Genomic DNA, 26,571 nt, shown 5'->3' on the forward strand with positions numbered 1-26,571 from the left:
GCTACTGTAGCCATTTCTCAGTGAATAGAAACAGGTCTTCCTCACTCAAAGAACAAAGTGAGAATGAGGAAAAAAGGTGGGGGCTTTCATCATTTGGAAAACAAAACTGTTCTGAATCAATGAAAAGTGTTATTTTCAGGTCACATGACCCAACGCGCTTACGCTACGCGCCCCGGGCGCGCCTGGGTGCGCGCCCGGGGGCGCTTAAGTAGCGCGATCGTATGCGCCGTGAGTCATAAGACGCATCACGCGGCTACGCGATACGTCACAATGTTGTTTTCATTCGCGGAAATAGCGCTAATGGGGCGCTCACTGGTACGCGCACCGGGGCGCGCCGCAAGATTGCGCTTACCGGTGCGTTCACCGGTACGCGCACCGGGAGCGCTCTAGGGCAAAAAATGTTAAAAAAAATAAACATGAACAATATACATAAAAAAATAGTATTACATAAATATACAATATAGGATTCATTATAAAAAATATTATATTTCATAGCTATAGAAATTAGCTATTAAAAACCTATGAAATTCACTGAAAAAACCATAGGTTTCACACCAGTTATAGTTAGGAATTAGCATTTAAAAAACCTATTACATTCACTGAATAAACCATAGGTTTGACACCAGTTATAGTTAGCTGGAAATTTTACTGACATAAAACCATTGAAATTCCCACGTTATAGTTAGTTGGACTCACTATAACTCGCGCGCCCGCAATGCACTGCTGATGATGTCAAATATTACATCATTCATGACATGGTTAGAAACCGGTCCTGGGAAGCTTGATTCCGGTCCACATGGCTTGGCAGTTCGGGCTGGACTGTTCCAATGTGGCACAGGGTCAGACTGATTTGCATATTGCCATGTCTGAACTGGGGAGGCGGAGTGAGCTAAAGAACGGTGATGGATTAAACCCAGATCAGTTGACTGGGGGTGGGTGTTTGCATTGTCAACGCTCCGTCCATCACCACCTTTGTTTTTTATATTTTTTTTATTTATTTATTTATTTATTTTTTTCTTTGTTCACCCTAAGTTGGCAGGGTATGCTCAGACGTGAGTCCCTTGCTCACTTTGCCACTGGAGTCAAGCAAGTCCGGCTGAAGACGGCTGTAATGCCAGAACCCGGTCCTGGGAAGCTTGATTCCGGTCCAGGGAAGACATGGCTTGGCAGTTCGGGCTGGACTGTTCCAATGTGGCACAGGGTCAGACTGATTTGCATATTGCCATGTCTGAACTGGGGTGGCGGAGTGAGCTAAAGAACGGTGATGGATTAAACCCAGATCAGTTGACTGGGGGTGGGTGTTTGTATTGTCAACGCTCCGTCCATCACCACCTTTGTTTTTTCTTTGTTCACCCTAAGTTGGCAGGGTATGCTCAGACGTGAGTCCCTTGCTCACTTTGCCACTGGAGTCAAGCAAGCCCGGCTGAAGACGGCTGTAATGCCAGAAACCGGTCCTGGGAAGCTTGATTCCGGTCCAGGGAAGACATGGCTTGGCAGTTCGGGCTGGACTGTTCCAATGTGGCAAAGGGTCAGACTGATTTGCATATTGCCATGTCTGAACTGGGGTGGCGGAGTGAGCTAAAGAACGGTGATGGATTAAACCCAGATCAGTTGACTGGGGGTGGGTGTTTGTATTGTCAACGGTCCGTCCATCCCCACCTTTGTTTTTTCCATGGTTAGTGACATCACTGATGACATCACTGATGACATCTCAAATGACATACTAATGACATCTCAAATGACATCACTGATGACATCACTGATGACATCATCCATGTGATAATACAATACACCTCCTCACACTCTAATCTAACACATGATACACCTAGTGTTAAATACAAACTACCATCCCTGAAACCATTGACACAGTAAAACCACTTACCACATACGCACTCACTGATTTCTAGGTCTACACACACATCCACTCATTCACCCATACAATCTTTCATACATACAGTCACTCATCAATACAAGACCAACATATGCACTCATACATCTATACAGAGACTCACACACTGCCACTCATCCATGGAGTTACTCATACACCTAGTCAGTCATCTAAAGAATCAATCACACTCCCATTTCCACAACTATACAGTTATACACACAAAACCTTGCATATTTAAACATAGACTAACACATACTTACTGTCTTTTACAATCACTGATACAAGTACATATTGATAGATACAGTCACTTATGCAATCACAGGCTGTTATATATAGTCATTTATATATGACAACTCTCACATGCAGCAGCTTACACAACAACAAACATAATGATGTAAACATTCAGACAGTTTAGTCACTAACCCATGCATTCACTAAGACACATTTAATAACTCACTCATACAGTCAGTCACGCACCTACTAAATCCTTCATCCAGACACTCATACATACACTCACTCTTCAATATGTAAAACATATTTGAACTTTACAGAAACACACAGACACTGGATGATTTCATCAGTGATGTCAATTGAGATGTCATCAGTGATGTCATCAGTGATGTCATTTGAGATGTCATCAGTGATGTCATCAGTGATGTCATTTGAGATGTCATCAGTGATGTCATCAGTGATGTCACTAACCATGTCATGAATGATGTAATATGTGACATCATCAGCAGTGCATTGCTGGCGCGCGAGTTATAGTGAGTCCAACTAACTATAACGTGGGAATTTCAATGGTTTTATGTCAGTAAAATTTCCAGCTAACTATAACTGGTGTCAAACCTATGGTTTTTTCAGTGAATATATATATATATATATACTCCTGTGTGGGTCTTTCCATGACGGGCGAAGTTTGGAGTGGATTAAAGCGGCCACTCCTGGGCCGCGGAAAGTGCCCCGCTGTGTATGCAGTCCTGCTATGACGGTAAACGTTGCAGCGCGAAGGATGGGAGCCGGTGATGGTGGTTACAAGGTGTGTTGCGCTGCAGGACTGGAGCCACACAGATCCACTTGGAATTAACTTTGGGGTAACATTGCTGTGATGCAGCAACTCACTGGAGTGGAACATAGGCACTACAAGGACCACAAGGCCACGGGGTGGCCACACCCAGATGGGCGGAAACTGTGAGATATAATTAGATGCCTAAAGAACTGCCGGTCTTTCACGAGCAACCAGTAAGCCTTTGGAACCCATGAATAAGTGCTCTTTAGCATGAAACGCATTAGGTTTGGGACTTTGATTCATGTGAGGCTTAATCCTGTAATGACAACGCAACTACCATTAAAATTTGTGGCAATACTTACTCCTGTGTGGGCCTTTCCATGACGGGCGAAGTTTGGAGTGGATATATATATATATATATATATATATATATAAATATATATAATGAAAACTCCCGGCCCGTCTGTCTCAACGGGACAACCCAAGTACGGAACACTTCCATGCTGAAGTAATGCACAACTCCAACAGTTCCTTTTCCACAGTGATGTGCTTTATTGCGCATCTTTTCCACAGTGATGTGCTTTATTGCGCATAAATGATAAACTCCAGTGCTGCCCAGGCATAGTGCCTGCCACAACGCTTTTCGATCGTGTAACGCGATATTGATCACATGACCCGCCACATGACAAGGAACAAAATAAATAGAATATGTGCTGTGCACTATTGACTATATAATGTTTAAGCCAAGTTGGTGGAGAACAAAAACAGACTGTTACTAAACTCATAAATATCATATTCTTTTCTATGTCTATATCAATGTATAAATAGATCAATTAAATACGATATTGTAAAACCACAAAAAAAATCACAAATTCTGGTTTCAGATTTCAAGCCTTAAAAAAACTAAAGAGGCGAAATATACTGCAGTTGTAAAATGGTTCTTGCAGTATCGCTACACTTATTATAAATATAATTTTTAACGTTCATTGATGGATTTGAGGTGCTGTTGCTAGCAAAAAAAAACTCAATATTTCTCAAATACCACATTATATATATGTTCTCTCCAAGTTCAATAGTAATATTAAAGAGCTAGTGCTTGCAGTTTACCTCAATCTTTCCATCTAGCTAGAACATTATTAGTTATACATTATATACATTATAACGATACAAAAGGACATAGAAAATTGCTCGGTCCCATTAGACTAAACCATATTAACCTCGATTAGTAACTGCTTCAGTGATCCAGAATGTTTAGAGTTTGACATTTTGTTGGTCTACCAAAAAAACAATTGTTTATGTATATACAGTCTATCCTATAGTGAAAGTGCTGTGCTCATGTGCAAAAAAACAATTACCTAGTGCAAACATATTGTGCAAATACTATGAATATATCTTGGCGGCCAAGCCAAAAGTTACATTCCAAAGCTAAACATTAGTAAAGTGCAAGTGCTAATTCCATAATTGCTTATACCAGAGTGAGCTTTGTTGTACTTAGGAACAAATGTATTCTCTCACTAACTTTGTACAAAACTGAGACTGAATAATTATACATGTTAAGAAATTCATCACAGGGCTAAAAAACTTCAAGAGCATTGTCACCCTCAGAGCATATCATGATGTAAACAAACGACTTCCTGACTGAGATAAGAGTGTGCTCGAATGGCCTAGAAGAAGTTGTGCATATCCTCACTAGTGTTTAAGCCATTCGGCATCTCGGGGTCAAGTGCCAGAATAAAATGAGTTTCAAGTTGGCGAAGGCTCTTTTCATGATTCCCACCGCGTCCGGGTATGGGTACTGCACTAACGGCGAAGGCTCTTTTCATGATTCCCACCCCGTCCGGGTATGGGTACTGCACTAACACAGAATATTCCAAATCCGTGAGCTTATTCTGGTGCACCAGCTTGAAATGTCTTGTAACAGGGTAATTAGGATCAGAATTTACAATTGCCGTTACGTGTTGTAAAATCTGTTTATGTACTGGGAACTTAGTGCTCACAATGTACTGAAGCCCACAAGTACAACGTAATGCATTTATGGCGAACTCAGTGCGACAGGTTAAATGATCCTTTATAGGGATCGGTTTTGTACTGAACGCTGTCAGATAATGTGTTAAATTAGTGCCAAATGTACATGCACGGCACAAGTTGCACCTGTAAAATCATGGTTTATTTAGCCAAGAAGTCTTGGATGTTAATTCAGGGCTAGTCTTAACTAAGGCGTCCCTCATTGAAGGAGGCCTCCTGAATGTAATGGCAGGTAAGCATGGCAAGATTGGTTTGAGGCTCATATCAGTTAGTTTTATGGGACATTGAGAATAGATGATTTCCCGGATTTTATGTTCTTCTATATATTCAGTGAAAAAACCATAGGTTTCAGAGACGTTATAGTTAGAAATTAGCAATTAAAAAACCTTGGAAATTCACTGAAAAAAAACACAGGTTTCAGGGATGTTAAAGTTAGTTGGCCATTTCACTCGTACAAAACCAGAGAAATTCTGCGATTATAAGTAGTTGCGTTTGCAGAGTGGTGCAGGAAAGGGACTGGGGCTCCGACCAGCGCTCAGGAATTCCTGTGTTGGACTTAAAGGAGGTACCAGGAGGGCTACTTGGCCCCCAAAGTCCCTCAGAAGTAAAGTGGACTTCATTAGTAATATTTTATTTTTACATAAAACGTGGAAAGGCCAGCCCCAGAGGACGGAGGCCCCCTTTCTCCAACACTGCGCAATTGCGCCTCTTGGCACACTGCTGGTGGGGCGGATGAAGGTCCCCTACCTCCTGAAGGCCTGAGGACTAGAGTAGACTTCTTCCCCATAGCAGCAGTGCACCAGGAGGTGTTTTTGCACAGTGGAGGAGAAAGGGGCGTGGCATCTGACAATCTCTTAGCAATCCAGCTCTGTGGGACTAACAGGAGGGGTAGTTGCCCCCCTAAGACAGTCAAGACCCAAGGGGACTTCATCCTCCAACTAGTAGTGTGCCAGGAAGTGTGTTTGCAGAGTGGTGGAGAAAGGGGCATGGCCACCGAAAACGTCTCAGCTTTCCTACTGTTTGGGACTTACTGGAGGTAACACCCACAGAGACACTCAGACAACCATACATGTACTCAGACAACCAATCACTCACAAATACAGCCACTCACGTACCCACTCACACACCCATACAGCCACTTAGACACCAACTGACAGACTGATGCAGACATTCGCACAACCAGTCACTTATCCATACATTTACTGAAACACCTGATCACCCCCTACCACAGTCAGTCACACACCCACTGAATCATTCATACAGGCACTCATACACCCACTGATTCACCAATACAACTTGGTATATATATGGAACACCAGCTCCGATTCCCCAGTAGAAACCAGACACCTAGGCTCGATTTTAATTTCTCACGTTTATTTTCTTGCTGTTATGCGTTTTGGCTTCTCCGCCTTGCTCACACAATAAGCGTCACCTCTACCCACACAATAAATGCCAGAACTACCGGTCACATGATTTTTTTGTTACAACAAATATAGAAAGCATACTTCAAGAAAGTCCGATAATAGGGAGTTTCAAACAGAATTAAAAAACGTTTACTCTTACAGATGAACCAAATACATTTCATAAAAAACCTCCTTACTTATTATACTTTTTTTAAAACTCTTTTTTATATTCTCTTTTTGTATTCTTTTCTGTTTTTATACTTCTTATAATACACTGAATAAACATAGAGGAATGTCGGTTCGAGCTAGTTTCAATATCTCCATGGAACCAATCCAATACAGCGTTATCTATTGGTTTCACTGACTGAGATAAAGTGCAAGTGCTTTAATAATATTATTTGTTTTTGATGTAAAAAGACATATATAAAAAGATATGTATAGAAATCCTCATATATATTCTTTACTGTATCACAAGATGAAATTAGGTGTAAAAAATGCATTATTTCTAAAATTCGAATCACGTTGAATCTCGAGCACAAGAACCACCTCTAAAACAACACCAGGGTTAATGCCAGTGCATTGCTTACATAGATTGCGCCTTCACACCACAGCACCAGTTCTGGTTCTTTCTACAAATGGTGATTGCTCGGTAAAAATATCCTGTAAATAAATAAAGTGCAAGTGATTGATATTTACTGATAGTTACCGCTCAAATAAAGTGCAAGGGCCTTAATATAGATATGTATATATATATATATTTATATATATATATATATCAAAGAAAGCTGCTTTCCACCGCCACTCCAGTCTTCTAAACAGCAAGCAGAAACGGACCCAAAATAATTGCTTAAGATAATCGTTTATTCTCCGCCATGCCACGCCATGTATATATATATATATATATGCTAACTATAACTGGTGAATTTCTGTGTTTTTTTTTAATTCAAAACTTTATGTTGCTGTTGGCATATTCACCTAACTATAACATATATGGTTACGGTGATACTATAGTTAGGTGAATATGCCAGTGGCAAAATAACATTTTTAACTAAACAAAACACAGAGGTTCACCAAACTATAACTTACACCCTGCCTTGCACTACTTATGACCTCTCATAGTACAACTCTCATGACAATTTTCTATCACATCATTTATGACATCACTGATGACATCTCAAATGGCAACAATGATGAGATCACTGACAACTATTATATTACTTCCCTACATAATTTTTCCCAGTCTGTGTCCAGATAATGTGTGTAAGTGTTTACAAAACACATGTGCCCCTAATGCATCATTAGTGTGTGGAGACATTGAACACACTATAAATGTCTGTAATTAGGAGTAAGTCTGTATGTAGCTGACAGTTTATGACTTGTGCCATAGTCCCCCTCCCCTTTGTTATTTCAGCCCAGGAGGATGGGGTGCCTGAGGGCTAGCAAGGCCGGAGAGGGGGTTGCACACTGCCTCCATTTATTTAATGTATTTGTTCATGGGGGAGGGTCACTGTGCCTGCCATTGGTTCAGAGGGGGCTGGGTGCCCCCCTCCCTTTACTTATAGAATCCGGCAATAGGGGATAAGATCCCCAGGGCCCACAATGAACTCAGGGAGGTCAGTCCTGATCATACCCCCCCAAATGTGTGAAACAAAATGGCAGGACGTCATTTTCTTTTCCTTTTTTTGCCACAATCCATCTGGAATCCCATGGATTCACAGCAAAACCCACCTATTTTTTTTTTACTATGGCCCAAGAGGCTCCCTCTAGGCACCCTCCCACAGGGCCTAGGGGGTTAACGTATCCCTACTCTGCCCTCTTATATTACTTTTACTTATTAACTTCAGGATGATGGACTAAGCCCCCGAAGTTCTGTAGTGGCTGCTTGCAAAAATTTTCTCATGTGGCTAGCAGCTAATCAGAGCGCTGCTCCCATGGGAGTCTGAATGCATGAGAGCAAATTGGCCAAAGGGAAAAAAGTTCTCAGGGCCAATCAGAAGGCTCTATTTTCTTTAATTGGGTTCAAGGGACTCTTGTGAGAGTCCCTCTAACCCATTTCTCAAAAACTACTGAACTGAATTACACCAAATTACAAAACAAAAATCTCAATCTAGGAACCAAGATCTAGCTTCCTGCCAAATGTGGTGTAATGCCATTCATTATTTTTTGAAGCAGTGCTTCTTAAAGAAGTCTATGGAAAATGCATGGGGATTTGTGTTTAGGGTCTCCCCTTTTATCTCGGCTCCCACATAGCAGATTACCTCAAAACTTTCCATACACAAACTAGACAAAACAGAAATAGTCTTGTGGAGCTGTGTCAAATGGCACCAAAGTTTTACCAAGACAAAAAGCATTTCCTATGGACGCTTACCCAACTATAACTACCCATTGGCGACGGTCCCTAGTATGTATGTGTGTGTGTATATACATATAGATGTGTGTGTGTGTGTGTGTGTATACATACATAACAAAACTCCCACTACCCCTCTTTTTTCTCTCCACCACAGCAGGAATCGCACAACACCACAATCATAGAGTTCAGTATTTTATTTTGTTTTTTTGCACTGACAGTGCATTACAAACAGGGGACAGGTGATGTATGTTGGCACTTGCCTTCCACAGGACCATAGAATCCCACCGAATGATTTCATCAGCGATGACATTTGAGATGTCATGATTGATGTCATGATTGATGCCACTGACCATGTCATGAGTGATGTGTCATAAGCTGTGCATTGGAGGGGTGTAAGTTATAGATAGCCCAGGTAACTATAACTGCTGAATCTCACTGGTTTTGAATGAGTGAAATCTGAGCCTAACTATAGCGTCTCTGTAACCTTTGCTTTTTTCAGTGAATTTCTACGTTTTTTTAACATTAAGTAAGATGGCCATTGCAATGCATGGTGATGGGGGATTGGATGCACTGGCACTGTGCTAGCCCCACCCAAACCTGCTACTCCTGCCCTCCCTCCTCCTTGCCATCCACTGTCCAAGTCCATGCCCTCCTCCCTCATTACAGCCCTGTGTGGCCGTTGTTCTACCACTGCCCTTCTTGCCTGCCTAGCATTGTCAGATACATGTCACCTGTTCCTGCCACCTCCATTCTGCCTGTCCGAGTTCCATGCCCCACCCCCTCCCTTCTGTCCTCTATGGACCATTTTGCTGCCATGCCTTTCTGCTTTATATGCTCTGTTATTCTGCAACTGCTGCACCTTCCAGCCTTGCGTGATGTGTTGTAAAGCCCCTTTCCCTGTACTCTCTTGTCTGTGTCTAGACCCTACCCCTCCCTTCTGTCCTCCATGGTCCTTTGTACATGTCCTGCTCCCTCCCTCTTGCCCACCATGGCTATTGTGCTGCCACTAACCCTCCTGGTTGCCATGCATGGTCTTCTATGCTGCCACAGACCCTCCCACCTGCCCTGTGTGCTCAGCTTGCTGCACTTGACCCCCTCCCACCTTCCCTGTTGTCTGTGTGTATGCCATTATAGTCTCACTGTTACTCTCCATGGTATGTTGTGCTTCCAGTGCCCATCCTGCCTGACCTCCATGGTCAGCTTGCTGCTTCATCCCCAAACCCTTTCCCCCAGCTCTCTGTTTTCCATGTGCAGACCCCTACCCCTTACTCCTGCCTCGTCTGGTCCATTGTCATACCCCTGTCCTCTCCCTCCTGCCCTTCATGGTCTGTTATGCTGCAACTGTCCCTCCTATCTGTCCGACATGGTAAGTGTGCTGCCCTTGCCTCTTTCCCCTCTGCTCTCTGTTGTCCATGTGAATGACCCTGCCCCTCTCTATTGCTTCACTTGATCTGTTGTGCTGCACTGCCATCCTGCTTACCATGTGTGGTGTATTGTGTGCTGCAACCCCTGAACCCTGCCCTATAAGGTTCGTTTTTTCCCCTGCCCTGCTCCCTACTGCCCTCTGTTATCCAAGTGCATGTCCCTGCCCCATTCCTCCTGCCCTCCATGATCCAACGTACTATACTTGCCAAGAGTGTGAACTTGGTAATAGGGAAATTGTGGAGAAAAAAACCTGGGGAATTGATTCTCCCTATTGACTTACATTGAAAAAGAGGAGGTGTTATGCAGGAGACATATAAAATAAAGCACTTTTGGGCTTAAAAATATTGGAAGTCTCCTGCCTGAATCAGATCTATTGGCATGTATGGTTGTACTGCCACAGCCTCTTCCTTCTGCCCTCAAGGGTCTGTTATATTGCTACAGCCTCTCTTCCCTGTCCTGAATAGTTGGCTTGTTGCCCCATATCCCCTTTCCTGTACCCTCAATGGTGAATTGCGCTGCCACTGCCCCTCCCTCTGCCCAGTGTGGTCAACTTGTTGCCTCTAAAGCCTCCTCCCTGCCCTCAATTATCTGACTCCATGTCCCTGACCTCTACCTCACAACTGTATTCTAACAAACAACTTGATTGCTAACATTCTATATTTATTAAAAACGTGTGACCCACCTGACATCATCTTGATGTAACCAAACAGTAATACATAAAGCATTTACTTTAGAAATTATAAAAACAAGAGGGTCTTATTCCCATAGAAATTATGGTTAGTGTTTTGGAAAACTAAAATCAGGAAATATTTTCTAAGTTCTCAAATAGCGACAAAGCACCTTTAAATTATTTGCTATCTTTAGGCTTTTCTATCCAGTTGATCACTTGATTATATGTTACACTTTGGAGAAAGGATGTGGCGTTATGTCTGGAGCTGCAGACTTTGCATTTAGGTATCCAGGCACGAGTTTCGACATCAGCTCAACATACTGCGGTTCCGGGCAGATTTTTTCCCCATGCCTAAAATTAAAATTAATGTCATGGTGTTCTGATTTGCGACTCTTTTGGCAGAAATTTAGAATGCTATCACTCTAGTTGCTCATTACAACATTGTAATAAAGCTGCCGATCATCGGGCAGTTAACTGGCTGTCTGCTGCTGGTGCAAAATTGCATGTTTCAGTTTACATGTCAGAATGTTTTAATGAAATAGAATGATGAAGATATTTGAAAACTCACTTAAAATGTGTCCTAATCTTTCTTTCTACAGCACTAACCATAATTTCCTTGACAAAATGAACCCCCTCATTTTGTTTCTTTCTAAATTAAATATTTTGAGTCTTACCAGTTTGACTCTATCAAGATAGCTTCAGGTGTGCCACACTTTTGTCATAAGTAAGACATTTAGTGCTCTAGTTGTTCTTTAGAACACTCTGTGAGGCTGCAAGAGAACACAATGTAATCAACTGGCAGGCTGCTCGTCTTGGAAGTAAGTTTTACTGAGAATGTCAGATTTCATTCTTATATGGCTGAGAAAGATAGTTCGGATTTACAGAAAATATACTCCCATTTTAGCTTCTGGAGCACCTTGCATAACCTCTATGAGAAAATCATGAGAAAACAAGATTCATTAAATTCCAGCAGGAGGCTTTTTCCTAGGGTAAAATCACCAAAGAACACACCACAATTCCTAAAATTAGTATGGTACCATCAACAAATTATATATATTGTAACTAAAATCTGTTGTCACCCTTTATACGTTCTCCTTTTTGTCACCCTCAAAACCTTCCATTAACTACAATTTATTTCAATGAGGTGTTATCATGTATATTGGTCCCAAGATGCCTGACAGAACTTCCTGGTTGAAGTACTGACAGCCAATCAGATCTCACCGTGAGATCTGTGCTCAGGCTCAGCCCAGATATACATTTTTCTTTTCCTTTAATATCTAAAAAACTATTGAATGGATTTGCACCAAATAATTGAAAAGTTGTTGCTTTCGAGCCAAGTGCATAGCTAGACGAGGGCTTCAAGTGTACATCCTTAATCTCTGGAGCTATAGCTTGGATCAACAAATGAGTATAAAGCCATGTTTTGAGCATTTTCCTAAACTTAATCTCAATAGGTTCAGTTCTAACTTCCGTTGGTATAGCATTCGATAGTCTGGGGGGTAAATCGGAGAAAGATCTGCCACCCCATCTGGTTCTTTGACGCGCGGAACTCTATAATATATAATTTTACAGTCAAATGGTCACCATGACATTTTGCGGAAAGCTAGATCTTTACCCAGAAAGTGTTCTATTAGTAATTTGGTGTAAATATGTTCAGTAATTTTGGAGAAATTACGGTTAAAACAATAGTGATATATTGATAGTTGGTTGCTCGGGATTTCCTTGCGAGTCCTGTGAGACTGTCAATTAAAAAAAACATAAAGTGCTGTAATTAACCGAGCTAGCTCTTTTTCTCATTAGTTATTTTGTACCCCAGTGAACGTATTACGATTGGCGGGCTGCAATATCAGAAGGAGACTTTCAACCACCATTACATGACGTGTGGTCCCCATATCCAGAAAATGTTTAAAGAACACCATATAAGGGAGCAGGGAAGGGACACTGTGACACCCTGGCCCTTGTGGTAGGGTCCCAGAGGGATACCCTTGGGCCGAAAAATAAATAAAAGTACCTTTTTGCGGTGGTCACCGCGATCCAGCAGGACGTCTGAGAAACATTAAGAATAAAAAAAAGAGGGGTGTGTCCATAGTGGGAGAGGGAGTTGACCAACCACAGGAGGTTGGGTGCAGGGCCTTTGACCATGTGTGGGGTTTGTCATCTGCAGAGGGTTGGGTCATGCGTCCAACCAATGCTATGCATGACGAAAGGCCATGCAGCATGGGTGTTTGGCTGCATGAGGGAAGGTGAGTGCAGTGTCTGGTCACAACCCTCAGCCTTTCCTTACAATTCATATGGCCAAAGGCTGTCCAAGGCATAGGGTTGGCTACCCTCAGGGGACCTGGCACTGGGCCAGCAACCAACTCCAAGCCGCATGGTTGCAAGCTGTTCACGGGTGGGGTTGTCTCCCCATAGGTGGTTGAGTATAGTATGATAAGAAGTTTAAAGTTAAATCATAGTTAGATATGGTAATGATATCTTACTTTTCATTAAAAAAAAACTCAGAAATTCACTGAAAATAAAACAAAGGTTAAAGTGGCTGTAATGAGGAGAAATACATATGTTTTGTAAAAGAATCCGTAGGTTTAGTTTCATATACTAAGGAGCCCACATCAAAAACACAAACTGCTTTTATAAATTAATTTATAACGAGAACGAAAGCCCAGGCAGGAGTTGAATACATGCTATTAAAGATAAGAGACAATTGTGAATTTAGTATGGTGAATTAAACGCCAGAGGTATGGTTAGGGAGTGATCACCTCAATTCTTAACTTTTTACTGTGTCCTTATTTCTGTTTATCTGTCTTATGGACAAGGCACAAAAAAAGCTTTTTTACCTATCAATTTCAATCTATGGTTCTAGAATTATCCCACTCCACTATTTTGTCTTATTCATAAGAGAATTATTGATTTTTTCTTCAATTTGCAATTTATCAATGTTAACAAAAGAAAACACAAAAACTGCAGAGTTCTCAACAGATTGGAAAGCCATTTCCAGGAAGTAGATGAAAGATTGTATACAGCCAAAACGGAAATGTGAAATCAATATAATGATTTAGAAACATACTGAAAGGGACAGTTCTGGCAAGTGTTTCGCAGAGATGGTGGTAGGAACAGGGAGATAAAGGATATGATTTAATTATATTTCTGTGTTTTCAAGTATCTTCTTTGATTGTGTTGCAATACCTGTCGTCTTTCATTTTTGCCAGCATAGTAGCATTAATAAAATCCATTTGTCATCTGGGATTGGTTTGCTTATATGCACCTCATAGCATAGTGGGAATAAATATCAATTTTATTTTTCATGTTCAATAATAAAAAATAAATCATATATGTAGCCAGTACTTTTGAGGGGCGATTGCTGAATGGAAAACTGTGTAACATGATTCTTTTGTATTTTGTCTATTAAAAAGAATTGTGTTCCTTTCCTCTGCTAACAGTGTAAACATTTTCATTCATAAATTAATAATTCTCATCACTTAGCCTGCCTGTGCCTAAATTGTAAATGTTTTAAATATAATAATATTTAAATGTGTACGTCTCGACTTACTATATGCAGTCTTGTATCATATCTGATCAGACCTTTAATTTAGGGCTCACTGTTGCTAAACACATTTTTTCCCGCTATGTAAATGCCAATATACACATACACATTGTTGGTTATGCCCTGGTACCCACAGCACCACTGGTCAAGCACTGCTCTGTTTACAACCACAGCACAAGTGATGGTTCCCAATTGGTTCTTGCATTCAAGGCAGTATGTAGTGGGATGGTTCCACTCCCAACCTTCTCATATGGATTCCTTAAGTGTCAGAAGGAACCCTTGCACAATCATCCATACAGTGAAAGATCTGCTTAGGATTTACCTCCTGGTAGGGCTATAATCAGAGGGACCACTTTCTTACAACTGAATCTTATGCATCTACAATTTTATACCCTTTGTACTGATAGATGGGAAGCAGTAGAAAGAAGGATGATAGCTGGAATTGTACAACCGATTTGTGACTGCTAGGTTGTGGTAGTGGTGGAAGATCTAGAGATGCATGGAAAGTCTGCCAGCCTTGTCTATATTAAACCCAATGTCTTCATATTTTTTAATATACAAATAGCTTTTGCAAAATTAACTTAATACTTATAAATAGCATAACATGGGCCAGGTGTGCAAATCCCTTTTGCAGCTGCATACCTTGCTATTCGCTAAAGTACATGGTTTGAGATCCCATAAGGGACAATGTTCAAAAGCCCATTCTGGAGCCTAAAATTCTTTTGACTCATAAAAAAAGTTTTTGCACCTGGTTCCCAACTTCAAATAGGATGGGGAATGAAATTACTCTCCCCCTTCTATTTGCGATTCAGTAAGGTATGTATCAATGGTTTGGAAACCATTCATCAGTTACAGACCCCTCATTTACGATGGTAACTGATGCACAAAAGGGAAGCTGTCCTCATTGGGTTAGCTTCATTTTCGGTAATAATACTGGTGGCCTTGGAGGAGCAGACAATGGGCTTGTCTTCCGAAAAAGGATTTTTTTTGTTAAAACAGCATCTGTCCCTTTAATGAACAGGTTTACAGTGTCAGGAACAAAGGTTTGTTGACTCTTGCAAGCCTTAATCCCTGAATTAGCAGCAAGTCACAGGGGATTGCAAATTCAGAACAGGTTAATTAATGGGCAGACTAGTTTTTGACCCCCTGCAAATGATCAATTTCCAATGCGAACTAATGATACTAAGGTCGCATCACAATTGTTCTCCCATTCACAAACCAGTTGGTGTGCAAATTGCACATCTAGTGTTTGTGAATAGGTGTGCGTGCATAGGGACACACATGCTTGAAAACAATGGATAATTCAATATTTTAAAATAAGTTTACCGGCAGTGTAAATTAGATGTATTACTCATTCGATGAGATGGATGTATGAAGATTCCTAAACAATCATGAGCACCCTAAAGTGCATGTGCCTACATTTAAAACGTTATCAGCCTACTACCAAATGGAAGTCTTTAGAGAATGTACAATATAAGCAGATGGACCGTATTTCCTTCAGGTATCTAATATCCCTTTAAAAACAACTATATTGCATTCGTAAATATTCTTTAAAGTACAATGACAAGCATTTTGTTCTTCAAAGTGTATGCTCTCCTTATGAAACGTCACACTGACGATTGAATTGCACTTTCACAGTACTGTTATAGAATGTTAAAGCATACCTCTTTGTTTTCAGTCCCAGTGCAAATAAAATCCGAACTAGTCAAGTATGTCTTAAAAGATGAAAGGGTGCATAGGAAGGGGAAACAGGTTTGCGCTCAAACTGAAAAGCCATTATTAAAAAAGATTTTGACCACTTTCTAGGTAATGGGCAGCTTACTGTTGTTGAAGGTTACTTGCTCCCATTTTGCATTTATCTGATTAATTCCATATAAATAATAGTGTGAGAACTCCATCTGCCCTGTTAAAACCCAGAAACATTTTACTTGACTTCGTGCCTTCTTCAGACCATAACTGAGGGCCCAGTTCTGACTTGGACCCTAATTTGTTCACTGATATGCTCAGTGAGATAGGGTCAATGGCTGCATTGGTTGCCAAATCAGACTATACCCAGAGATTGACCACTAAAGGGCATTAGTTACATAATATTCTAATAGGCTAGCTTCAGGCCCCCAAATTTGTCGGGCATAGCCAGTCAGCCCCGCCGATTTTTTTATTCATCCAGTTTTCTGAATTACCAATAATTGTACCAAAAGTCTCCAATCAAAATGATTAAATGTATATTTACCACTTACATGTTCATTGTGGCTATTCTGAAAATCTGACTGAATTCAAAGACTTTGAGAAAAGACAAGTTAAAGCCTAAAAAACAGTACTAATAGTTAAATCGAGAATGTATTTCTGAATTACAGGCTCCATTTTTGTTTATCATATATTAAGGCTGTCTTCCGTATCACACTTCTTCACTGCAGAGTGATGCTTTTCACTCTCTCAGTTATCCAGAACATAATCCACCGGACTCAGGGCGAGTTCTACATTAAGAACATTGTAGCTGATGGAGCCCCATTAAATGCATTTCTTTACAGTGGCGCAGTTCTGGATTGAAAAGGTTCAAATATAGCTTCAAGCCCTCTCCTACTCTCTATATTTGCATGAATATTAAGACTGCACTTGGGTGGCCATGAAGATGTGCTACGTTCTGTGGGGCAGAGGGCACACGGGTAAAGGCAAATACTACTGAATGTGAATCCTACAAGCCCCTTCCTGGAAGATGCAGTCAGTGATTGCAGTCCTTCCTTCAGTGCCAATGGAGTCCAAACATTCACAATAACAATATGACTTTTGTGCGACACTGCAAGTCTTCTTTGTGAAGGGCATGCAAGTTGAATGTGTATCAGCCATGACAGTTCACTAGCACAGAATACAGTCAGCACACACTGCAATGAACAGAAATGGCTGAGGTACACTTCATTCATTATGTTCCTGTGAATAAATACTTATGATACAATCTGTGTGATAGACCCCTAAGTGCTTACTTGATGTTGTTTTGTAGTATAGGAAAAGGTGTGTTAATACTAAAGGGCTTATCGCACCCCGTGTATAAAGAACAGGTTACAACTGGGGCATGTAAACTGAATCAAAACAAGCAGTTTGCATTCCTGCAATCATTTAACATGTGTGAAGATGGGGGGTCCTCTAATTGAATAAAAAGTGTAATTAAAACCAGTAAAATGTAATTGCTATCCGTTTTCTACACTTAATTCACATTGTGTGGGAGGATGATGTTTCCATGTAAGTGTTTGTCCCCGTGCCTGGCTGATTACTGTTCATCTCTAGCTTTGTATAACTCGTGAATGCATTACGAGTCTTCTTGTATGCATTTTACCGCAACTAGGAGATAATATGCACATACCATCTTTCTCAAAACCTTGCAAAATGGAAATTTGTAGAAAAAAATTGGACCAAGTGCAGCCAAACACTTTTTATTGCCATTGTCTTTTTTTACATCCAGCTTCTTTAACGATTGACTATATCAACCAACACGATTTCGTTTTCTTTTTTTTTTAATAGAAGAAATCGTTGAACTTTAGTTTGTCGGAGGTTCTCGAAACCGGTCGAATTTTGGTACCGCTTTAAAAGCATCAGTGTTGACATCAAGCATGGATACTGCATGCAACAGCCTTAACTGTAAAAAGTCAAAATAAGTGTGTGTTGACGAAGAGTGCGTTTTCCAGCTAAAATCACGGAAAACCATTCACGTTCATTTAAAAAAAGGGGTTGAGACTGTTTGGAGAAAGAAAATTGCTTTGCAATCAGTTTCTTTGCCAACCACCAATCGGCCAGTGCCCGGCATACTTCAAGTTCATAATGACGGGATTGTGCGATTTGAAGTCTTGACACTTGTTGACACTTACTTATGCAAAGCTGAGATAATGCACAATGCTCCTAATTAATAATCGCATCTATGGGTGAACAAAGAGGCTCAAGTCACCCAAGCGGAGAAAAACAAATACAGGATGTTTGAGAAGCCGGGGCACAATAGGTTAATTAGGAGCCTGGAAGGGAGTAATTTTGAGCTTTTTAGTTAGAATTGGAGCGACTTGTTCCCGCAGGAACTGACAAGTTTTTACCACGTTTGCTTAGAACCTCGTGCATGTAAGTAACCTATGTACCCAGGTTCTATGGGAGTGCATGACAACATAGTGGGGCGGCCAAAAAAGGACAAGTCTATTCATCTTTGTAGTGTTTTTTTTGCTTTTCCATGTTAAGTTCTCTTTTTTTTAAAGATTGTTTCATGTTTGATTAAAGTGGAGCGGTATTTTCACTGCATGGATTGGTCGTCTACCTCCTAAACAGTTCTGGCGCCAGTCAGTTATGATTGCATTGTCGAATGATATTTTTAGATCAATCCCATGCCTTGGACCTGCACACATTTTTGTGGCACTGATCGCACGCTAATATGGATTAGGTGCTGAGGTGTGTGGTATGAGGTGCAGCTTTTATGGTGGTTTGCAATTCAGATAAACAAAACTATACCACAAAGATAATCAGTGCTAAACCTACAGGAAGTGTGATATTTTTTTTTGGATCCCTAACGTTGTTCAAAAAGGGTCTGTAAGGTTTGCTGAACTTTGTCCTCAAGTGACACAATGAGTTTTCAAATGTTACATTTGCAGCATCGGCTGGGGCCTCGAATACTTCCTTTTTCCCTTATCTTAGCTTTGGACCTCAGGAGAGGCAGAGGGGGTTACAGGGTCAAAGTCTTTTCCTCCTTGGATCTTGCTGCTTGCTGGGAGGGGAATGGCTGAAAAAATGGATGTTTAACAGCAGAGGTTGAGGGTCATGATTTTAATTCTGTTAGGGAACAGCTGTTTTGAGTTTCCGTGCACTTCGATCCTCACCTCCTTCGCTTGCAAATCCAAGGAGCGCAGCGAAAAGCCTGCTCTGGGATGCTACAACATTCTCAGTATTATTCCTGCTTTTGGATACTTTTCAGAACCTTTACATTTTGTTCCTTTTGTTTTAAGAAGCATTAGAATCCTTCATCCAAATTGATTCACTATACATTTAAAGAGCTGCCACCCACTCTGTTGTACATTCTGAATTAACTGATTTTCTTTCCAAAAAAGTACAAATTTTTAAGGCGATAAATTTAAGTAAACAGAACGCAAATATGCTAGACTCTTAACGATTTTTTCTTGCTTTGCGATTTTAATAATACCCTGCAGGGCATCAAGGTAATTTATTTGTACGCATTTTTGCTGAAACATGGTTTTCCCACCATCCGCTTTTTAGACAGAAATAAATACCCCTGTCAGGGTATGTCCATTGAATTCTTCAATTGTTTTGACTGTCCTTCTGTCAATACTGATTACTTTACGAACTCAATATCAAATTAACACTTTACCAAACACTTAACACCAACACATAATACTTTCAACCAAGTCCTGCAACTGCCACAGATAGAAATATCAAAGTCACTTTGCACACCCTCCACTCTAAAATTAGTAACCAAAAGATCATGGATAGTGGTTTCTCTATGTATTTCTTTATTTGTGTTTCTTAGTGTATCAACAAGAAATTCTGACCATTAGAAAGATGGAACATAATTTATAGCAGAGTGTCTGTCAACTGCTTTATTTTACTTTATGTGTGGTCTTCCTATTGTTAAGACCTACTTTACATTGTTGGCTTTTCAACCAGCTTATCTCTGTGACTGCATTTCATTAACTTTGCAATATTCATCGTGTCTACATTATATATAGAATTTTCCTAGTTATAACTATCTCTAACTTTCTCTGCTTTGAAGAGTGTCCCCAATAGTCATGAGATTTAGGTCAGGCCTGTCATAACAAGTTACAATCCCCATAGAAAACGAAAGTCATGTTCCATAACTTGCTGGTTATGTTTACTATGCCCCTAAGAAATACATTCTAGTCTCATCACTTCCATGTGTTCTCTTTCTCCTGGTAAATTTAAACAAAGTAAGCATGCCATATTCTGAAAGATGGTACAAATACACCATTCACTCAGCAATCACGGGCTGCGAACATTCGTTTGAAATATGAAAAAAAATACTGCTTCGCTTTTGATTTCTCCCACTTCTTCCTCTTCACCTTTTTTGTAACTTTTGAAGCCCATACCTGATACTCATTTTATCAACATAGGCTGGTACCTGGGTGTTTTGTGCAATGTTCTTAAAATTGCTCACCTTTATTGAATATAAATACCAACATCTTGATTATATCACATTGCAACATCTGCATATTAATATCAAAACAATTCTGTTTATATTGTGCAAATTATTTTTGTGGTATTATTTTTGTGGTGCCTGTGTTTCTAATACTTACTGGCGCTATGAGTAAATCATTGCTCACTAGCCACTGTTTAATTTGTTAGCACAAATGTCTAATTAACAAATTGTTATAAAATATTTCCCTAAAAGACAGAAACTCAAAGAGATGGACAGATATAAATTGGCATTGGCATATACAATTCTGAAAGTCTTCTGCCTGTCATTGGGCCAAACATGCTCGGTAACATTTAGGGCCAAGATTTAATCTGTTAATAAGCAAAACCTGGAAGAAATTGATGTCCACAACACAGTTTATTCATGCTTTACAGTGCATTATGATATAGTACTTAGGACAGAGACAGTGATCTGATTAAAAGCTGAGACGGGGATTATTTCTTTTTTCATATGATGAATGATAGGAATTTAACTTCAATTACAATCAAAAATCTAAAGTACTGTTGTTCAATGCTAGTCACTAAAATTATTAGTGTGTTATCTCGTTAGTAATAGTATGATGCTTGATGCAGCTTGTTTATAAAGCTTGCATGATATTAACATAATGGAAGGCAGCAAGTGTATGGGTCTGTGGAAATAAATTCAGATGATTTTGTACATACATAATAGCCTCTATGTTGGCTACACAATGCATCAAAGTATCTCCTCCGACTTTTTCTACTCACAATGAACTGTCTCAGTTCTCCATTTTAATCAGCAGTGTGATGTACGATTTATAACAACAACATTGTTTTATGTTTGTGCTACACAAGATTCCCCTATTTTGTAAAATATATATAGGTTTTCCAAATCCCAGTGGCTTAAACTGAAAACAATGACTTTGTGTAGAATTCCTCTACATTGAGCAAAATAGTATTAAAAAATGGCTACAATGTTCTCTGAATCAGATGGTGGGAAGTCTCTGTTTCTCTTGACCGGTAGACACGACTGGTGAACACCACTGACACTGGTCTTCGTCCCCATTTGTTTTGCTTCATGAATCTGTCTAAAGCCATCTTTGCCTTTATCACAGCACACAGTAACAGCCTCACTTCCATGCTGTGTGTACTCACATCCTATAATCAGGGACACTGGAATGATGCGATTCAGCGAATGCTGCGCTGTCCGGTAAACTATGGATTTGCTGCATTTGCCACTGAATCTATCGCCTGCTGCATAATCTGCAGATTTTTGCAAATAGATTTTGTTTGTAGCTCAATTGGATCAAAAGTTACAGAAAATGTGGCGACATGTTTTCCAGTGCAGTGAAAAGCCCTTCTTTAAGGATCACTGTTCATCTTTCAGCTGTTTATCATTGTATTTGGTTGTCAAACTTGTACTAATGACTTTAAATCATTGCCCAGGCAGTGTTACCATGTATAAAATGCGCAAAATAATGAATCAATGCTTTCAAAAAATGTGCCGCATTATGCCGCATAATTTGCCTTTTCTTAACACATAATTTAGTGAACCCTGCTGGATAATTTTGTCTTCCCTTGCCGCATAATTCCAGTAGCCCTGCCTATAATGATACAATAAATAAACATATTTTCTATGCATCCGTAAAACACTTAATTAGTGAATTAATCTGTTTCAATCCATCTAGAGTGTTCTACAATTTTCAACATTCTTTATCATAAGAACATTTTTCCATTGTTACTGGGTAAAGGGTTCCCTATAGATAAATGTGAGTCTAAGATTTCCTTTCCTGAGCAGAGGGTAGTCCTGGAGACGGCTGCATGCACGTGCTGTTCTTTATCATCAATCATTGAAATGTTACGCCTGGAGTTCAATCATTTTTTGAAATGTGAGCACAGAGAGCTGAATTACCTAGCAGGTTTGCGCAAAAGATAAACACTTGCTCTTTTGCCAATGTATGGTGCTTGCAAGCTCTTTTACACAATGCAAAAAAACGAGAGGAAAAAACGTATTTTTTTTCTTTCACATTCCCAAGACAAATCTGCTAACTGCCGTGCATTTTTAGTGGTCAGTATGGCAACGCACTACAAAATGCTATTTACTTTCTGAGCGTGTAGTAGCAAAGCTGTAAAAAACGCACTCGCAGAGGTCCACCAATGTTTGGTTTGCCTATTTTTGTTTGGCATTTGCAGTGTCTGCGCATGCTGCTTTCTCGAAGGAAGAAAAAATAAATACAAGTCTTCAATGGGAGGCAAACGAGGAACAGATTTCTTTGTCTGCGCTCCTCGGGAACACTGCCCTCGGGCTGTGTTGGTGTGTGGCTCGACAGCAATCAGAGGTCATAATTTCATTGGCGGGTTGCATCGAGTTTAATTTTTGTAGCATGTTATATTTCCCAAAATGTCTGGTTTCGGTTATGCGGCGCGCTGACTGGCGCAACCCAGAGCAGCATGAGATTCTGAAGTACCTGAAAGCCCGGAGAAGCCTTTATGGAATACACATGCTAATTGTTTTCAACCACTTTCCGTTTCAAACACTTAAGTGTGCTCTCCGGGAAATCTCATATCCCAGAGGCCTATTGTGACAAGACACATTTCTTTTACACCGCAAGATAAAAAGCAGTGGGTGGTGAGACTGGGCATAGCGAGACTGCCTCACAGGGTCATAAACAAGGCTGTCAACTCACGCAACGTCAAGAGAGTGCCTTACTGCTCTTGCAGTTTTCCAAGTAACAGCACTAAGCATGCCAGAACCTGTTGTTTCACTTTCTCATTACGGGTATGGACTGCAGCTTTCAAGTGTCTACCACTATCAGCTTGAAACCAAGACTAGCTGAAAGTCACTCTCATAGCTCTGCTCAAGTTCACAGTGATACAGCGTTTTCTGGGCCCAGTTGTTTACCATTGGTCCTCTGATATACCCTTTAAACCCGACTGAGAGGTGATGAGTGTTACCCCCAGATTCATCAAGAACACATTTTGCTATTCCTTAATAGTGAAAAATACCGAACCGCTATTAAGGAATAGCAAAATGCTATTCATCAAGAAATCACTTACAAAATAGCGATTTCTAATAATTCCTTAATTGCGACTCGCAAATTGCGAGTCACAATTAGGGAATATCTCCCCATTCATCCTTATGGGCCTAGAGGCCCATAGGAATGAATGGGAAGACAATCTCAATTTGCTAATCGCAATTAGCGATTCGCAAATTGAGATTGCGATTTCAAGGATGCAGGGGTGTCCAGAGGACACCCTGTTGCACCCCTGAAATTGATGTGTGCACATATGTTGCGCACACACATGCCCTCATATGTGTGTGCAACATGAAACTTTGCAAAATGCATTTTAGTGCATTTTTCAAAGTTTTTGCTATTTACCACGTAGTTAGACTTCGCTGTAAATAGCGGCCCCAGATTGCGAATTCGCAATTTTAAAATGGTTCTTGAATTGCATTTAAGGAATCTCAAATTGAGATTCCTTAAATGCAATTAATCGCAATTTAGCGATTTCTAGAATTGCGATTTTTGCATTTGGGATGATGAATCCCGAATGCAAAAATAGCGCTCGCAAAGGGCCGGATTCTCAGAATCGGGCCCTTTGCGAGCCGATTTTAGTTTGATGAATCTGGCTGTTAGTCTTTGCATATAATCACATTTCAAATAACAGTAAAACCCATTTGGCTACACAATGAGGACTAGGAATCGGTAGCCAAGTTCAAAAAGGTTTATTACAAATTAACAATCAAGTTCAAACACACTACTCTTAAAATCATACTGTAACGGTACTGAATAAAAACTGGAAGTCTCAGCCTCCTGAACAAACTGAGGTGGACTAGTATTAAACAAACAAGCAGTTCTGTAATTGTGATGCAGAAAGAAAGTAGCATCAATATATGGTGGTCAGAAAGTAATCTAAGATTCTATCGCCTATACATCAGTAACCTAGGATTTCAAAATCTAGATGGTGATTAGGTAATAAAGAAACTTCACAAATGAGGAATGTCCATGACGGAGGTCAGGACAAGACAACTGGAAATCAAGCGAGAAAGTGTTTGCATCTTAGAAGCTCAGTCAAGAGTCTTCTATGGGTCAGGAATACGTGTTAGCCTAGACCACAAAAAGAATCAAAGAAAAGCATTGAGGTCTAAACCTCATTAAGTCCATTCAGGAGGAAAGGGAATCAGGGAAGGTGTCTGCAAAGAATCCATCAGTGAGATGTGCATAGAGTCTACAGATAAGGTTCAGCAAGACAGTCCGGCAAAAATCAGGAAAAAATCTGGCAAGGGGTTCTGCATGAAATCGGGAAAGAAGTCATCTGAGCCTCTGGTGTTGTGAACACTATATTATAATGTAAAAAGTCCATAAGTCACACCCCCTTGATCACTCCTTTAGGGGTACATTGTCCTCGTCAAGTTCCCAGGCTGCAGACGGCAACATCAATAGATTATCCCACATTGGACATGGGAACAACATCTCTTTCCCAGGTACACGTGGATTGAAACATTTGCTCAATAAACCTTTCAGACAACACTCTGTTTCTCCATGTACCTTCATCAAGGTCTTCTTCTCAGGCTCCTTTCCCTATCACTAGTACAGCGATGTATCTGTTCTAAACTAACAATGCATGTGAATACCTGCAATAAATGTCATATTAGAAGAAAATTTAAATACAATATTTTATGGAATGCAGCATGGTAAAATATAGGCCTAAACTCTTAAAACAAGTTAAACATAAATTCAATGGAGCACATTTCATATGTGTGCGCACATTGAAACATAAGTGAATATAAGTTTCTAGTATGTCATTAAATTCATACTACATGTGGCACACAATAAATCCATCAAATAAATCAAAAGTAGGTATGACTAAGAACTACAATTTTATGGACATATCCGTAACAACAGTGCACACACATTACATATGTAGCTTCTCCAATCCAGCAATAAATGCATTCTCTAATAGTAATGTTGAGTGAAATATTTTCATTAATCATTGTAAGAAACATGTGCCAGGTGCACGTTAATGTCATGTATCTGTTAACATTTTCTATTGTATTTTGTGACGTGTAAAGAGTGGGCAACCTCACTCTGCACCAACAGCTTTGCATAGTCAAAAGGTTTCCCACTGTAAGGTGATCAAATATATTTTTGCTTAGTAAAAGCCTTTAAAAAGTAAAACGAAATCAATTTGCTTTCTGTAGGAATGTGACCAGGTTCATATTGATGATGTTTCGTCAGATGACAATGGTCAGGATTTGAGGTAAGGAAACAGACCCAAATACTTGTTTCATTTAGAAGTAACTTTTGTCAGAATTCAAATATAATGGTTTAAATAATTGTTCATAGCAACTTACCTTTTCCTCTTGTCTAATGAAACCAGCACATATAACTTTGGGACAGATGGCTTCCCTGCAGCAGCAACCAGTGCAAACCTGTGTTTGGCTACAGGTGTTCGCGGAGGTGTGGACTGGATGAGAAAACTTGCTTTCCGGTACAGACGAGTAAAAGAAATTTACAATACCTACAAAAATAATGTTGGAGGCAAGTAATAGGCACAAATATTTTTGTGTGTAATGTATATTAGAATTTGTTGTCATTGAGTCAGAGGTATTAAAAGATTGAAAAGTATTTTTTTTTAAAAAAGGTTTGGCTTGGTTTTGCTGATTTTTTTGAAATATAAAACAACATTTCAAGTGCCACAATACTTTACAAATATGTGCCTTTCATAATTTGAAGAACAGAGTGAACAATGTAAATTTATCAACTGGCAGACATGATATTAGCTGCTTTCATTTGGTGATGTCTGCTCCTGTAGCAGACAAGGGCACTATGGGAGCTTCATTCTTTTTCCTCCTATCTCTGGGAACTCTCACCTTCAGCCATTTAAGTTAGGATGCACAATAGGCAGTTCATAAAGGGTTTAATACCAGTAGCAGCAGGTTTCATGGTAAAGTGGCAGGGTGGAAGGAGGGTGTCCAGGATGAACACAAAAAAATAAATAAATAAAATAACGTACCTGTTCGATGCTCCAACGCTCCTCTCTGACTCTGTCACCGTGCACTGCAGGCACAGGCTCCAGGAATCCCATGGGCCAATCCTTATGCTGCATGA

The 26,571-nt window shown here is 40.1% G+C and overlaps 1 protein-coding gene across 4 annotated transcripts in view; it reads left to right on the top strand.

Annotated features, from left to right (window-relative positions):
- EYA1 (EYA transcriptional coactivator and phosphatase 1) overlaps nucleotides 1–26,571 on the top strand; it is a 265,134-nt gene that overhangs the window by 188,151 nt on the left and 50,412 nt on the right. For all 4 annotated transcript variants that reach the window (XM_078687154.1, XM_078687153.1, XM_078687155.1 and 1 more), the window contains 2 exons: nucleotides 25,662–25,720; nucleotides 25,841–26,001. In XM_078687154.1, coding sequence (XP_078543280.1) covers nucleotides 25,662–25,720; nucleotides 25,841–26,001 — 220 coding nt within the window. The remainder of the gene's footprint in view (nucleotides 1–25,661; nucleotides 25,721–25,840; nucleotides 26,002–26,571) is intronic.

The sequence above is a fragment of the Lissotriton helveticus genome, chromosome 4_1 (assembly GCF_964261635.1).
Source record: "Lissotriton helveticus chromosome 4_1, aLisHel1.1, whole genome shotgun sequence".
In the NCBI taxonomy this organism is placed as follows: Eukaryota; Metazoa; Chordata; class Amphibia; order Caudata; family Salamandridae; genus Lissotriton; species Lissotriton helveticus.